This window comes from Camelus ferus, chromosome 16 (genome assembly GCF_009834535.1).
Source record: "Camelus ferus isolate YT-003-E chromosome 16, BCGSAC_Cfer_1.0, whole genome shotgun sequence".
Lineage (NCBI taxonomy): Eukaryota > Metazoa > Chordata > Mammalia > Artiodactyla > Camelidae > Camelus > Camelus ferus.
In genome coordinates this window covers 40086962-40102249 of record NC_045711.1, presented here as the reverse complement: position 1 = coordinate 40102249, position 15288 = coordinate 40086962, and the positions used below count along the sequence as shown (strand labels likewise).

Here is a 15288-nt window from a genome sequence, read left to right as displayed (position 1 = left end):
AGTGATTCGACCTATCTGTTGTTCTTCTGTTGCTCTTTGAACCACTGTACTTGACCATACATTTATTCTATTTGACTTCAACCCAATCCTTAACCCAAATCCCACATAATTATGCAGATTGAAAATGTATGTGTTCAAAATCAACAAATACATTGACAAGACATTCATGCCTTTTACTACAGTTTTTCTAACTTTAGATACTTAGTGAAATCCTATACAATAGAAATTTTTACAATATTTAAAATTTAACAATTTCAATTTATATTTTAGTTAATTGAAATTCCTTTCCATTTAGTTTACAGCTGTCGAGTGTTTAGTATGTGTTAGACTGTGCTAGGCTGAACTAGAATAATAATTATTAAAGTATTTTCTAAACTATAAATTGCTATATAGATGCTATTTATAACTTATAGACCCTTCTTTTTCTCTAAAATGTTTTTCTGTCTTCTAAACCAATTAAAATAATTATTTCTTCTGATTAATATGTGTTATAATACACACACATTAAGAACCAAACTTTCCAGCATTTATTTTGCCTTTATTATAAACTTTGTACTATTTTCACAGCTTCACTAATTTTTAAAAAGTTCCTTGGCAAGCCCCTCCCTACCTGCCCCCCTCACCACTTGCTCTATAAATACACTTTGTCTTTACCTTAATCGTCTGGGCTAGGTTTATAAGTGAACTCTTTTTTTCGTTTTAAATATGTGAAACAGAATTGTGATCTGGGTAATTTGTTATAAATTTAATTAGGTGTTCACTTTAATCAGTTTATGGCCAAATTTGCATCTACAAATCTTCACACATGTATTCCATCATGTAATTTATTGCCTCTCTAGAAAACATATAAATCAAGAGTTTATGGTCTTCTCTGTTCTTGTGCTTTCAATTTTTTACTGCTTTCCAATGTATAGTAGAGGAAAGTGTGTTTTGTTTGTTTAAGTCTTTTCATCCCAGTATACGATATATACTGAAAATACTGCAGCTGCTTGTGATATCAAATGCAATGTGATGTATTTATTTAGTCAGTGATCAGTCACTATTAAACCTAATATTCTGAATCTCCCTTTGTAAATGTTTGTGTGTGTGTGTGCATGTGTGTGTGCGTGTGTGTAACAAGTGAGAAGAGGAAATGTTATTCCAATTTCAACATGTCAAAGGAAGTGTCTTTATCCTTGTTATATACTTGTCAAAATTAAAATGATGTTATCCTGCCAGGCAGCTCCCAGGATACATATCTTTGCATAGAAAATATTGTGGTTAAATGTACAATGTGAATTGCTCATTTCTTTCCTTGGCTGTTGTATTTTTCAGGCTATGAACTTAACTTGCATTTTGAGAAATTTTTTTTGTACCATTAGTATGCTCAGCTTTATTCTTATTACCCAGCCCTAAGATTAAAAAAATTTGTAGGAAAATGCCTTTTCCTATAGCTATTGAATTTTAACTCCAGTAGTGTTTAATAATGCTTCTTTTCCTCCTTCTTTCACAGTAGTCTTTCTAAATTCTGTACAAATGTTAGGAAATCCTGATAAGACCAAGCCAGCTGAGTTTCAACTGTGTTTACAGAGAACATCACACATCTAGTTGAGTAGCCCTGCTGGGTCAATTTTCACCAGTTTAATCAGCAGCCAGTCTCTCTAATGTTATATGCCATCTTGTGAAGAAAGAGTAGACTAAAGCTTATTATAATGTGGATTATAATTCATTCCTATTTATGTCCTTAAGTAGAGTTGTACTGAGACCATACCCATCAGTGGGCCATGCACTAAGTGCAGGAAATGGTAGAAGTCACTTATAAGGTTGGACTTTTCAAAATATGAATAAAGAATTTCTTTTGTGTCCCTGCTTATTTAGTTGAAAGCATTTATGGTGCCCATAGTGCCTGAATAAGACTTCATATGTTAGAAGGTAGATTAATACAGGGGTGAAGGTATGCATGTTAGGAGAGAATTTGAAAGGCTCTTAATTCCATGAAAAGTTTAGGAAGGCAATCCTGGAAAAGAGTTCCAGTACTTAGCATAGTGCCTGGCACTATGACATCAATAATTATTTATTTAGTGAATATGTAAATCAATCTATCTGTAAAAGGTTTAGGAATGTCCAAGCACAGACCTGCTAAAAAAAAACCAGTACCTGTTTGAAACTATTCAGTTGAACCACTGAGTTAATTTTCCCTTGGGGCAGTGCTGTAATTTATGAATTCAGAGGTCACTCAATCAAAAGACAGCTACAGATAGGCTTGCTCGGAATCCTGATTTATTGACCCTGCTATTGCTGTGCCTCCTTTCCTTTCCTTGGTTTTATGGCTCTAAGAGAGAAATATTTGACTACAGTTATAACCAAACACCCATCTACTTCCTTTCTGCTTATCAGTGGGGACAATGTGAACACTAGGTTTATTGCTTAGCAACCTATAATAGTCAAGTACACTAGAGGAGCACTAGCAGCCTACAGCAAAGATAAGAGAATGTCCTAGTTCATGTGCAAGTTTACTAATGAACCATGCAGATGGCTTGATACTATGTTGCTATGCACCTGTAGCACTATCCTTAAAGCAGGAAGAGGAGTACCTGACTTTGGTTATGCTGAAGGGGTTAAAAGCAAAGAGAGTACATTAGAATCTACAGACTTAAAAGAATTGTTCTCTTTCACACTTATGTAAAATAGAAATAAAAGTATTGCAGATATTATAATGAGTATTGTGACAAAACAGGATGGAAACACTCCTCCCCCACTCCCCCGAAAGTGATTAACTTGTTTGCAAATCCAACTGAGAGGTAAGGTATAACATTGTATTATCCTCCTCACTTACCCCATATTGGAATAAGAGAATAAACCACAGAGGAAATCAAAACTTGAGTGAATGAATACCTATCCACTGTTGGACTTAAGACATTATCTAGATGAAATGTTGGCTTTTCAAGGGTTTTTAAAAATAGACTACTTAATTTTTTTCTTGGGCAGAAAGAAAGATAATATCTTCTAGATAATAAAAGCATTATTAAAGGATATTCTCAATAAAGCTCAGGAAAAGTTTTAAATAAGTAAAAAAATTTTAAAATATTTATGGGTAGTCTCCCCCAAATGGGAATGAATAAATACATTGCAATATAGTCATATAATGAAATATTATGAAACAGTGAAAAACAAAATAGAACTGCACTTATCAATATAGATGAATTTCAAAAGCATAATATTAGGCATTTAAAAGGCCACAGAATACATATGGTATGAAATAATTTTTGTAAAATTTAAAAACAAGAACAACATTCTATTGCTTATATATAAAATAAATAAGTGCAGAAAAATGATAAACATGAAATTCAGAATAGTGTTTCTATCAAAGTAGGGGTATATGAAAAGCTTTAATATATAGGTAATGATTGAAGCATGACTCAATAATTACTTTCTAGTTATGTTAAAACTAATGAGTATGAAAATAATTTCTGTATCTATTTCTTTTTTCTCCTTCATCTACAAAGTAAAAGAAGCAAAAGATTTTAACAGTATATGGCCCTGATCCTATTGTGGTTCAACTGGGTATTCTTTTTCTGTGGAGAGAAACAAATTGGCTAGTGGATAATATTTGAATAGACCTGAAACTGCTTCATCTCCATGGCCATGTGAGAAAAAAACCTTAAGATTCTCATTGAATTTTTCATTCCAATCACATCAGGAATCATGGGTGGAGAAAAGGAACCAACAACATCTGATTGCTTATTGTTCAGAGCCTTGAACTAGCTAGGTACTGGGAACCTAGGGTCAAGCTACCCAGTTTTGCTAGGAAAATATCATACAATTTTTGAATGCTGATGCAACAACAGTATATAATCTTCAGTCTCAGATGGACTGTCTGTATTATTTGGAAATCTATCTATGTGTTTGTAGATTGCTTCTTTCCACCCACACAACAATTATTTCAAATGTTTATCATGCATAATTAGCCCATGATCCCACCATTCCTGAGTTTTAGCAATATTTTTTTATTACACAAAAAATAGAGGCTGTTAGAGGGAATGCCCTTAGTATATTGTAGGAAACATCTTATCCAAGTCTAATATATATTCTTGATCTTAATCCCTCACATCTCCTCAGACCCTGAGGACCAACATCTAATCTCTCCCGTAGCTTCTGTTTTCCTCTCTAAATTGACTCTTGCCTCTCACTCGCTATAATCAAGCCTATCCCATCTTTAAAGAAAAATCCTTCCCTTCACAATCACACTCCTTGAAATATCCACTTATCTAGCCTGTGCTTTACCTCCAAGTCCCTCTTTAACCCACTGCAGTTTAGGTTCCATTCTCATCACAGAAATTTCTTCTCCCTAAAGTCAGTGCAGAACAACTGCATACTAAATCCAATGTATACTACCTGCTTCTTAGGTCATTTGATTTCTCTGCAGCATTTACTACTGTTGACCACTTCCTCTGTAGTGATATATATTTTTTGTCAGCCCAGCATTTCTTTGGGAACCACCCTTCTTTCCTTCTTAATTCATTTGGTTTAGATGGGGCTGACCCCACCCCTTTAGATCCAGGGATGGATGGTGATCCAAACCTGACCAGTCAGAATGCTCATCACCCCTTCAATGCCGTGGATGGTTCAGAAATAGGCATATAATTTATGCTAAGTCAATTAAAAGCTCTCCTAGATTTCTTAAACTGAAATTTTAATGGTAGATTTTTTAATGTCAATGTTTATAAGGATTATGCAATTCCTAAGATGCTGGTGATCATTTTTATTAACATGTGGAGGACAAACTGCCTAAGAATTATTTCAACAGAGCAGAGACTAGAGGTGGGTTTCAGCTTTACCTGAAAACAGTTGTATTCCTGGACATTACATTTATATGAACTAATGCATCGCATTTGTAATTTAAGCTCTATGTAAGATGAATTTCTATTGCTCAAGATTGAAAGGGTTTCTAATAATACATCCTTCTTAAAACTCTTTTTCTTGTAGTTTCTGTGATTCTAACCTATCCTATTTTCTTCCCAAATCCCTAGTCACTCTCAAACTCCTGTGTAACTGTCCTTTTCTGCCTATTCTTTTAAAATGTTACATAAGATTCCTTTCTTGGTACTCTTCTCACTCTAGACACTCTGAGTGATCTCATATAATAATAATAATAATAATAATAATAATAATAATAATAATAATAATAATAGTAACAACAACAACAAGAACAACATCAACAACAATAATAATAATAAATTCTTTAGGATATATTTGCTATATGTATACTTTCATATGTATATATAATTTTCTCATCATGACTGTCCTGCAAAGTGTAAAAAATTATTGTTTTCATTTTACAGAAGTATAAACTGAGTCTAAGTTGATTAACTTGTTCTATAAGTAACATGGCTACTGTATGTTAGAGCTAGAATTTGAACCCTGGTATCTCTGATTCCAATGCCTATAATATTTTTTAACATAAGATTTATTCATTTATTAAATATTTAAGTGCTTACTATGTTTCTGACACTGTTATAACCACTGGGAAATCAGTATTAACCAACACAAAGTCCCTAAATTAATGCAAGTTAATTTCTAAAGGTGAGTTAAAAACAGATAATTCCTCCTAAGAGATGCATGGTTTTAGCCAGTGCAATAAAACAAACAAAGGAAATAAAAATTATAAAAATTGTAAAGGAAAAAGTAGGAATTTTTTTTTTGCAGATGACACGATTGTGAACAAAGCAATCGATATAAATTTAGCAAGGTTTTCGGATACAAAGTCAATATACAAAAACAATTATACTTCTATTATATATTAGCAATCAACAATTAGAAAATTAAAATTTTTAAAATACAATTTTAATGGCATCAAAAACACGAATTATCTCAAAGTAAATCTAACCAAAAATGAACAAAAACCTCTATGCTGAAACTATAAAGCATTGTCAAAAGAAATTAAAGATGACCTAAATAAGTGAAACAATATACCTTATTCATGAATTAGAAGACTTACTATTGTTAAGATAGTAGCGTTCCCTGAATTGACCCCTAGATTCAACGTAATTTGGGTTTGATTTTCATTTCCCTAATGACTAATGTTGTTGAGCACTTTTTATATGCTTACCAGCCATTTGTATATCTTCTTTGGACAAATGTCTATTGAAGTTCTTTGCCCATTTTTCAATTGGGTAATTTGTTGTTGTTTTTGAGTTTTAGATGTTCTTTGTGTATTCTAAATATTAATTCCTTGTCAGATACATGATTTACAAACATTTTCTTTCATTCAGTTGATTGTCTGTTCACTTTGTGATAGTGTCTTTTGATGCACAAAACTTTCTAATTTTGATTAAGTTCAATTTACCTATTTTTTTCTTTTGTTTCCTGTGTTTTTGGTGTCATATCCCATGAAGTCATTCCCAAATCCAATATTATGAAGATTTTCCCCAAGTTTTCATCTGAGAGTTTTATAGTTTTAGCTCTTAAATTTAAGTCTTTCATTCACTTTGAACTCACTTTTATATATGGTGTAAGGTCCAGCTTTGTTCGTTTGCATGGGATATCTAGCTGTCCCAGCATCATTTGCTGAAAACATTGTCCTTTCCCCATTTAATGGACTCAGTACCCTTGTTGAAAATCGGTTGGTTGTATATAAATATGAAGATTTATTTCTGTTCTCTCTATTCTATGCCATTGGTATATATGCCAGTACCACACTGTTTTAATTACTATAGCTTTGTAGTAAGTGAACTTTGGGTAAAGTGAATTCTCCAAGTTTAATGTTTACAAGATCGTTTTGTCTATTCAGGGTCCCTTGCAATTCCATATAGATGGAAGGCTTGGCTTTCCAGTGATTGTGGAGGAGGGGTAAGATATGCAGACAGTGAAGTCTGTCAGTAATTCATTTTCTATGTGTGTGGAGGCATTATCCTGCTTCTTTAGCCCAAAACCCCCTGTTTCAGTGCAAGGATAAATGCCTCTGGTGTCTGACGATTAGCTCAAACAGGGATGAAGATACACAAAAAGGTCAATCATTCGCCTGCTACCCATATCTACATTTTTTAAACTTAGGGTGCCTCAAAGCTGCTCCCAAATTTCACAGTGATTGTCTGTATCTTTTTAGTCTCATGGTTTCTTCAGTCAGTCTAATCCCACCTACCTTACACTTTTCAGAGACTCAAAATATCTGACTATGAAGGCCGCCTTCATGATTGTTAGCATTATTATGTTCATTTTAAACACACACACAAACACATATACAACCTTTTCTGTCATTTCTGGAAATTTAGATAGGGAGGGGATGTGGTGCCTATTCTCAGTCCACTATCTTGGTCTAGTATCTCCAACATGAAAGAAGCTGGAAATAATGAGAGTGTGAAAACATGTATTTACATATATTTACACGTGTGATAGACTCTCTTCATTGCCTACTCAGCAGACATTTCCCCACCCCTTTGTCTGCCAAATGAACCTCAGTTTTGAAGCAGATGGAAATCACTTGATATTAAAGAACTTGGTCTAAACCCTGATACAGAGGAATAAATTATGATTGGTCAAAACTATTCCCAATAATCTCTTTTCCCTTTATCAGCTTTTGGGCTAGGGCAGGCATGTAACCAAATTAAAGCCAATAAAATGTAAAGGAAAGTCTTGGAGTGAGGAGTCTGAGATCTTCTCTTGGATAATAAAACAATGTTGGGAGGAGACAGCCCCTTTGTTCTCAATCCTTTTCTCCTGTAAAGAAGTGATGCCTGGAGCTGCAATAACTATCTTGTGATCCTGACATACAAGCACAAGAAATGAGTAAAGAACAATAGAAACAGGCTAGATACTTAATGAAAATACTGAGCGGTTGAATGACTTCTGATTAAGAAAACAATAAATGTCTTTATGGTTAAAGTCCCTGTTGTCTGAGTTTCTGTTACTTTCAGCTGGGTTCAGACACCATGTAAATGGGTGTGAAAATTTTTTCTAATAATATCCTAAAGTAACATAGATTAAAATCTACTTCTAGTATTTCTTACATTTCACTTTTTGTCCCCTCAGAATTAAACCTGGAGGGGCAGCCAAATATCTCAAGGTGTTCAATAAAGGATTCTAACACTGGAGCCTCCAAGAATACTGTGTTTAGAAAACCTGCAAAAGTGATTTTCCATTTAGATCAAACTGCAAAGCCAGAACAACCATGGAAGAAAAATCTTTTTGAAAGAGTGCAGGCAAGAACCCAGGCAATGCAGCAGAAAATCATAGATAAGGAAAATCTGAAGAAGGAACTAGAAAAGAAGGCTGAAAAAAAACTTCCCAAGGATAATTTGGCCAAAGAGTGGTTTAATACTGAAAACATGACGCTGAACACTCGTGCATATTTGCTTGACAAACTTCTACCCACCTTAGTTCCTGGAGTGGAAAAAACATTAATGCAAGTGGAAAAGAAGAAGATTTTGGCAGAAGTTGATATTCCAACCAAGTTTGATCCAATTAATCATTTGGGGGAGTACTTAATGAGAAACAATCCTAATTATATCAAAGACTCAGGAATGTCTGGTTATCAGAGAGTTATGAGAGATGTCACAGAAGACCTGAAGATATATGTTCCGAATACTATCTACAACAGGTACGATTTATATTTTCAGCTGATGATCTAGCTCCTTACATTGAAAAGCAAGTAGAACAATAACATAATCATACAAACAGGACTTAAAATAAGTAATTTTATAGTTATTCAAAAAGTATTCATTGAGCTTCTACTACGAGCTTCACTATTTACAAGGCACTATGAAGACTGACAAAGTATATTAAAAAATTTCCTTGTATTCATGAATTTAATTATCTCACTAGGATACCAAGTGTGTTTTTATTTGTTTATTATCTATATTCCTGCACTGGAAAGTAAGCTATTTGGGAGTAGGGACTTTTTAAAATTTAACTTTTCAGATAAGCAATATGTTCATCTGGTTCAAAAGCCAAAATGTATAAAGACTTACAGAGTGAAAACTTTCTCTCCCATTTTTATCCTCTCTCCACCCATTACTCCACCTCTGCTATAACTACTGTTTTTAGTTCTCAATAGATCCTTCCAGAGTTTCTTTGTACATACATAAGCAAATGAAAATATGGGTTCTTGATTTTCTTTCTCTTATACAAAATCATGTGAATGAGTTAGAAATATTTTCCTCTGTTTTTATCTTGTATCATATAGAGGATTTTTTATTTCTATAAGGTAGAATTTATCTACCTTTATTTTGTGGCTTCTAGGCTTTGAGTCATTGTTACATTTCATTTCAAGATGTTAAAATACTTGTCTCATATTTTCTTCTGGAATTATTATTGTTTTGATTTTCTTTTAAAATATTGATCCAGTTGGAATTTATTCTAGTGTAAGATATAAGATATGGATCTAATTTCTTCCTTTTCCAAATGGCTACATAATGAATCCAATAACAATTATTGAATAGTCTGTATTTGCCCCACTGTTTTGAGATAAACTTTTACTACTAAATTCATGTATATTTTGGAGTGTATTTATGGATTTTTCTATCCTATTCCATTGGTCTATCACCCTATTCATGCGCCAGTACCACACTGCTTTAATTATTGAGAATTTTTAATTTATTTCAACAAATGTGTTCTGGTCCCCATTAATAGCTCTTCTTCTTTTCTAATCACTACTTTCTATTCTTGTGTGTTTACTTTTTAACATGAACTTTAGGATTGATTCATCTACTAGAAAAAAAGGGGGGTAGAGAACACCAAAACAAATGTTATAGGAATTTTTACTGAAATCAGATTAAATTTATTCATTAACTTAGGGAAGACCGGTATCTTTAAAAATTATAAGTATTTCTGTCTAAGAATGCGTATCTTTCTATTTGCTCATCTATTTTGTATCCATCAATGTTGTCTTAAAGATTTTCATATAGGTTTGTATCTCTTGTTAGATTTACTATTAATTATTTTATTGTTTTTTGTTGCCATTGTAAGTGGGACTTTCTTTTTCCATTATATTCACTAGCTAGCTGTAGTTTGACTACTTGAAAGCTGTTAATTTATGTATATTTTTGTACTCTGCTACCTTACTGAGTTCTCTTATTGTTTATAGTAAATTTTTAGTTGATTTTTGGGGTTTTCTAGGGAGACAACCATATTATCTGCAAATAATAGTTTTCCTTCTTCCTTTCAATTTTAAACTTCTATTATCTTTCTCTTACCTATATTGGCTGTTACTTCCATAGACTTAAATAATAGTGGTGAGGTGGGCATCCTTGTCTTGCTTATGACTTTAGTAGAAATGATTCTTGTATTATTGCTTCACCATGAATAGTTCTTAAAAAAATAAATCCTAGTACCATAACTACTCCATTTGGATCTGAGAAAGATATATTTTATCACATTAGGAAAAACACCCCTAATATCTATCTTATAGACTGACTGTTAAAAATCAAGAATGAGTGGAGATGATCATTTGATTTTCACCCTAGATCCATTAATAATGAATTTTATTAATAGATTTCCTAATTTTGAGCTATCTTGGAATTCCAGAAATAAATACCACTTGGTTGCTGTGTATATAGTTACAATGAAATATGTTTACTAGTAAGACAGAATAAATCTTTAATTCTTTCCTTTTAATACAGATTTTCAGAATATTATATAGGTTATATCTCTATCTATCTGTTTATCAATAGTCATCTACAGTGGCAACAAAGGAAAGATGTTTCCCCTTTTGGGACATGTTCTTGTTTAAGTATCACTATAGACACATGGATTTTAATATATATTCAATGTATTTTAATTCATTATAGTCATTTTTTCTTTCTGATGCTCAGCTTGACCTAACTTTGTCTCCCGTGTTTTTCTGACACTATTCCTTTAGTCTTTGAAAACTTCATGCAATTTTTAAAGGATTTGAGTTCCTTTTAATGGGAATCACTCATCTGGGAGCTAGGAATGCTCAAAAATATTGTCTTTCTTCTAGGCTCTTTCAGGGCTCACAGATAATATATTTTTTTAAATAATGGGTTTATATTGATCATTTCATATCAAATATAATGTTTCAGAATTTTTAACTAATTCCTCGATTTTTTTTAACACTGAAAATCTTGGTTCCTAACAACATTGACAGGATTACCTATTTGTTTTATCTTACAATTTACATAAATTAACTTCAAAATAATAATAGAATGAGTCTAGTAATAGCAGAATTTCTATATGAGATTTTAGATTTACTTGCAGCTTTTTTATCCTTAGAATATATCCTACTAAGTATGTATATGTGAAAAAAATGAAACCATACAAAAACTAGAAGCCAGTGGTTAGCTTCCTTTATAATCAGAGAAAAGCCTTTTTAACCATGATTCAAATCATGAAAATATTGATAAATTTGATTACATAAAAATTAAACGATTTTGCCCAGAAAATTGAGTCACAACACTTGATTCTGCTGTTGTAGTACAAAAATAGCCATATACAGTATGTAAATGAAAAGTATGGCTGTGTTCCAATGAAATTTTATTTGTGGGTACTAAAATTTGAATTTTATAGAATTCCTACATACCACAACACATTATTCTTATCTTGGTTTTTAAAAACTGCTTCAAAGTATAACAACCAACTTTAGCTTTTGAGTTATATAAAACCAGACAGCAGGCCAGATTTGGCCCCAAAGTTGTAGTTTGCTGACCCCTGGTCTAAATAATACCTATTAGGCCTCTTCCAGATCTAAAAACCAAATAGGACACTTTGATTTTCCTCCTGAGAATTCCTATTTTCCTTTGAATATACTTTGGCATGGAAACTTATACTAAAATTTATAAAAGAACCTAAAATTCTTTGTGACTTGTTTTAGTGTCTTTCCTATAGGGTAAGCAACTAATTAGAAGCTTTAGAATAATAATTCCTTGGAATTAGTACATATATCCTTCTGGATAAGAGATATGTACAGAGCTCTTGTTTTATTTTATGTGTGGACATGGAATTTTTATTTTCAGTTGAAACAGTCTTTCTTGGAGTGTGGTTACCTACTGATGACATCAGAATTACCTGAGTGCTTGGTTAAATGTGCAGATTCCTAGCTTCTTCCTCAGGTCTTCTGACTCAGAACCTTTAGGAATGCCTTTAAAACAGATTCCAAAAGAGGCTATTATGCCACTAAAGTTTCAGGAGCAATCATTTAGAGAAACCAAATTAAGGGAGTTTCAGTATAGTGAAAAGTTCCAACAGCACCAGAGAGCAGTGTCATTAAATTTAATAAATAGCTTAAAGAATATTTCCATTCTCCATCTGTTACTGCAGAGCAAGAAATTAGCTTTGCATTTAGATCTATTTCCATAAAATTTCTTCAAATTTGGGAACTGATCTCATGGCTGTAAATCAATATATTGACAGATCCTTCCTCCTGTTAGGGAATATATAAATATCAATCAGTACATAACACTCTAGGAATTTATCAATATCTATAATAAGAATAGTAATGGGCCCACTAGGACTCTGGTCTAGGTTCTACTGTCAACCAATCCCATGACATAAGAGGATTAATTTATTTCACTGATATTTCTTGAACTGAGAGTTTGAATATTTAGGGTATTTGCTTAATAAGAACCGTAGTTTCTATTGGAGCAATATTGTTATAGGAATATCGTGAAAGAGTTAAAGTAATCAAAGATGCTTTCTTTGCCTGGATTGTCAGAATTAGGATCATCTCCTTCTGGTAAAAATTCAAGATCGGTGTGTCAACATATGATGTAGGCATTTGTAGAATATTCAGAAATCATAGGGATGCTTTACAACAGTACAATGTCTGTTGACTTAAAGCTCAGATACCCAGCAATCTTAACAAAAACAGCCCTGCTTTTAAATTATCTAAACTATATTGTTGTTTGGGTTCTCAATCCATTGGAGAGCTTTGGTGAAGTACATTCATTTCAGGAATGAGAGTTTTCCTTATTTTTGTTCAAGAAAAAGGACAAATAAAATTTATTTGTCAAGACTTTATCCTCTGATGATAATGTTAAAGTGTTCATTTGACTCAACCTGATCTGAAAAAATTTTATCTGTTACTTCCCTGGACAAAAGGGATTCATCTTTGTTTTGTGTCTAAATACAATAGATAGAGAAGGCACTCCTTACTGATTTGGAGCAATTTTTATAGTAGTAGCCACTTATCTGAAAAATAAAATATCACTGCTATTTATAAGTTTTATGTATGCAATATACTTTTATTGTTTTTCCTCAGGGTTCCTGAAAGATAGGCATAGAATTGAAGTGGACTTTAATTCTTACATGTAAATTTGCAAAACTGATAAGAAGTTAGGTTTGTCATTTTGCTTTTCTTCATATTTTCTTTTCTTTTAGCATCTTTCTTTTAGTATCTTTTCCCTCTAATTCTTGATCCTTCCAGTTCTTGGGAATGCATGTTCTATGTCACTACTGCCTTATTGTGAATTGATAATGAAAAATATTTGCTCTTAAAATAGGATTACAAACTCTTAGCAGCCTGACTATGGTGATGATTACACATGTTGAAATTTGTACAACAAAGCACCGAAAAAGGTTAATTTTACTGCATGATATTTTTAAACATAAGAATTAAACATTTTTAAGAGGATTAAAGGAAAAGACTATTAATGATAGAATTTCACACTATTGCAGAGAAGCAGGGCCTATTGTACTATAGATTTCCTCACTTTTCTCCACCAGTTCTAATACACAGTCCTGATCTTAGAATGAGTTGAAATGAACCAGGAAGTACATTTAAGAGACCCAAGACAAAAGCTTGGATCTTTTCCTGTATGGCAGTTATAGTGATGCATACCCAATTCTGGTAAGGTAATGATCTCTTATCCCTATATCTGTTGATTATTTCATAATCACTATATGGCCTGTGCTGCACCTTAAGGTATCTTTTCAGCGTTTTTCCTGTGTCTCATCTTTACTAGCTTTAAGGGCTAATAATAGAACATTTAATCTGTGAAGAGAATCACAAAGAAATATTCCAGAAAATTACTTCCACAACTACAAGAAGAAGAAAAATAAGTCAGTATAAATGCTCAACCATTATGGGTACACAAACCAAATAAAAACTAAAAGGGAAAGAGACACATGTTTATTTTACCTATAGTAACTCCCTGAAAATTAACTTGTGTTCAATGTTCAAGGAACTTATGTGACAAAGTCCTTGTGTGTATTTCTTTTGGAATATAGTATCTGCAAAATGTTCGAAGATTTACTTCAAAGTATTTACTTTCGATATTTAAAAAAAAAAGGATGTTTAACTCATCCTTACAAGACACCAGCACTAAGACTTGGCAAGACTGAGGGAATGTTCATCCTTAATATTGGTCTTCCTCAGTTGCCAAGAGACAGTGACTTTCCAGACAGATGTCTGTCTGCTCATACTCCACACCAGCTGCCACCTCTTTACTGAGCCAAACCCGTGTGCTTACATTACGCTAGGAAATCCCATAGGTGCTTCTCCCACATATTATGTTATTAATATTAACTGTATTGTCAGTCTGTTTTGAATATCATATTTTATCAATCCAGTGAAACAGATTATGCCAAAAGTAAGCGGCTAGATAAAGGAAATGCTTTTTTATAGTATTTGAATGACTATTATACCCAAAAGTATGTGGTAGGACTTGCTCTAAACAAGTTCTACTTTTGTTCAACATGAAGCATAATAATAATGTATATATAAGGACTAGTTTCATACTCATCTTTAAATCGTACTCTATTGTATATGTATATATTCATTATTAAGTACTTAGGAATTTGAGTACTTACAGACTGAGAAATCATAATCTCCCTGGGCATTATCCTAATGGCATACACACACACACACACACACACACACACACACTCCTCAGCTTGATTTTGAATGAGTCTCTGGTTCTGCTTCAGAGGCATGGAACATTCCTAATGTTAAAAAGACAGAGGTAGAGTTCCTGAGTCAAGTTTGCTCTAGCTGGGTCTCGATATCTGGTGTAATGCCTGACAAGATGTGGTGGTTGTGGAACATTAACACCTAAGATTATCTAAGATGTCCAGAAATTCCTAGGATTTGCCAGATAATTCTACTGATGCATTTTAAACTATCTGATAACTGATAGCTTCAAAAGAAGATAGAATTGTTGTTGTTACAATGGAGAAACTGTTTTATTAGTTACCTTTACTGCATAACAAAATACCTCAAAACTTATTGGCTTAAATCAACAATCATTTATTTGCTCATGATTTTGTCAATTGTTAACTTTAGGCTGGACTCATGGCTTATCTCTGCTCCACATGGTATCACTTGGACTCACTCATACATATCAGCAAAATGGCAGT

The 15288-nt window shown here is 32.8% G+C and overlaps 1 protein-coding gene across 1 annotated transcript in view; it reads left to right on the top strand.

The window, feature by feature from the left end:
• EFCAB5 (EF-hand calcium binding domain 5) overlaps positions 1-15288 on the top strand; it is an 84653-nt gene that overhangs the window by 13610 nt on the left and 55755 nt on the right. Inside the window, exon 5 of the mRNA XM_032457533.1 lies at positions 8008-8575. Coding sequence (XP_032313424.1) covers positions 8008-8575 — 568 coding nt within the window. The remainder of the gene's footprint in view (positions 1-8007; positions 8576-15288) is intronic.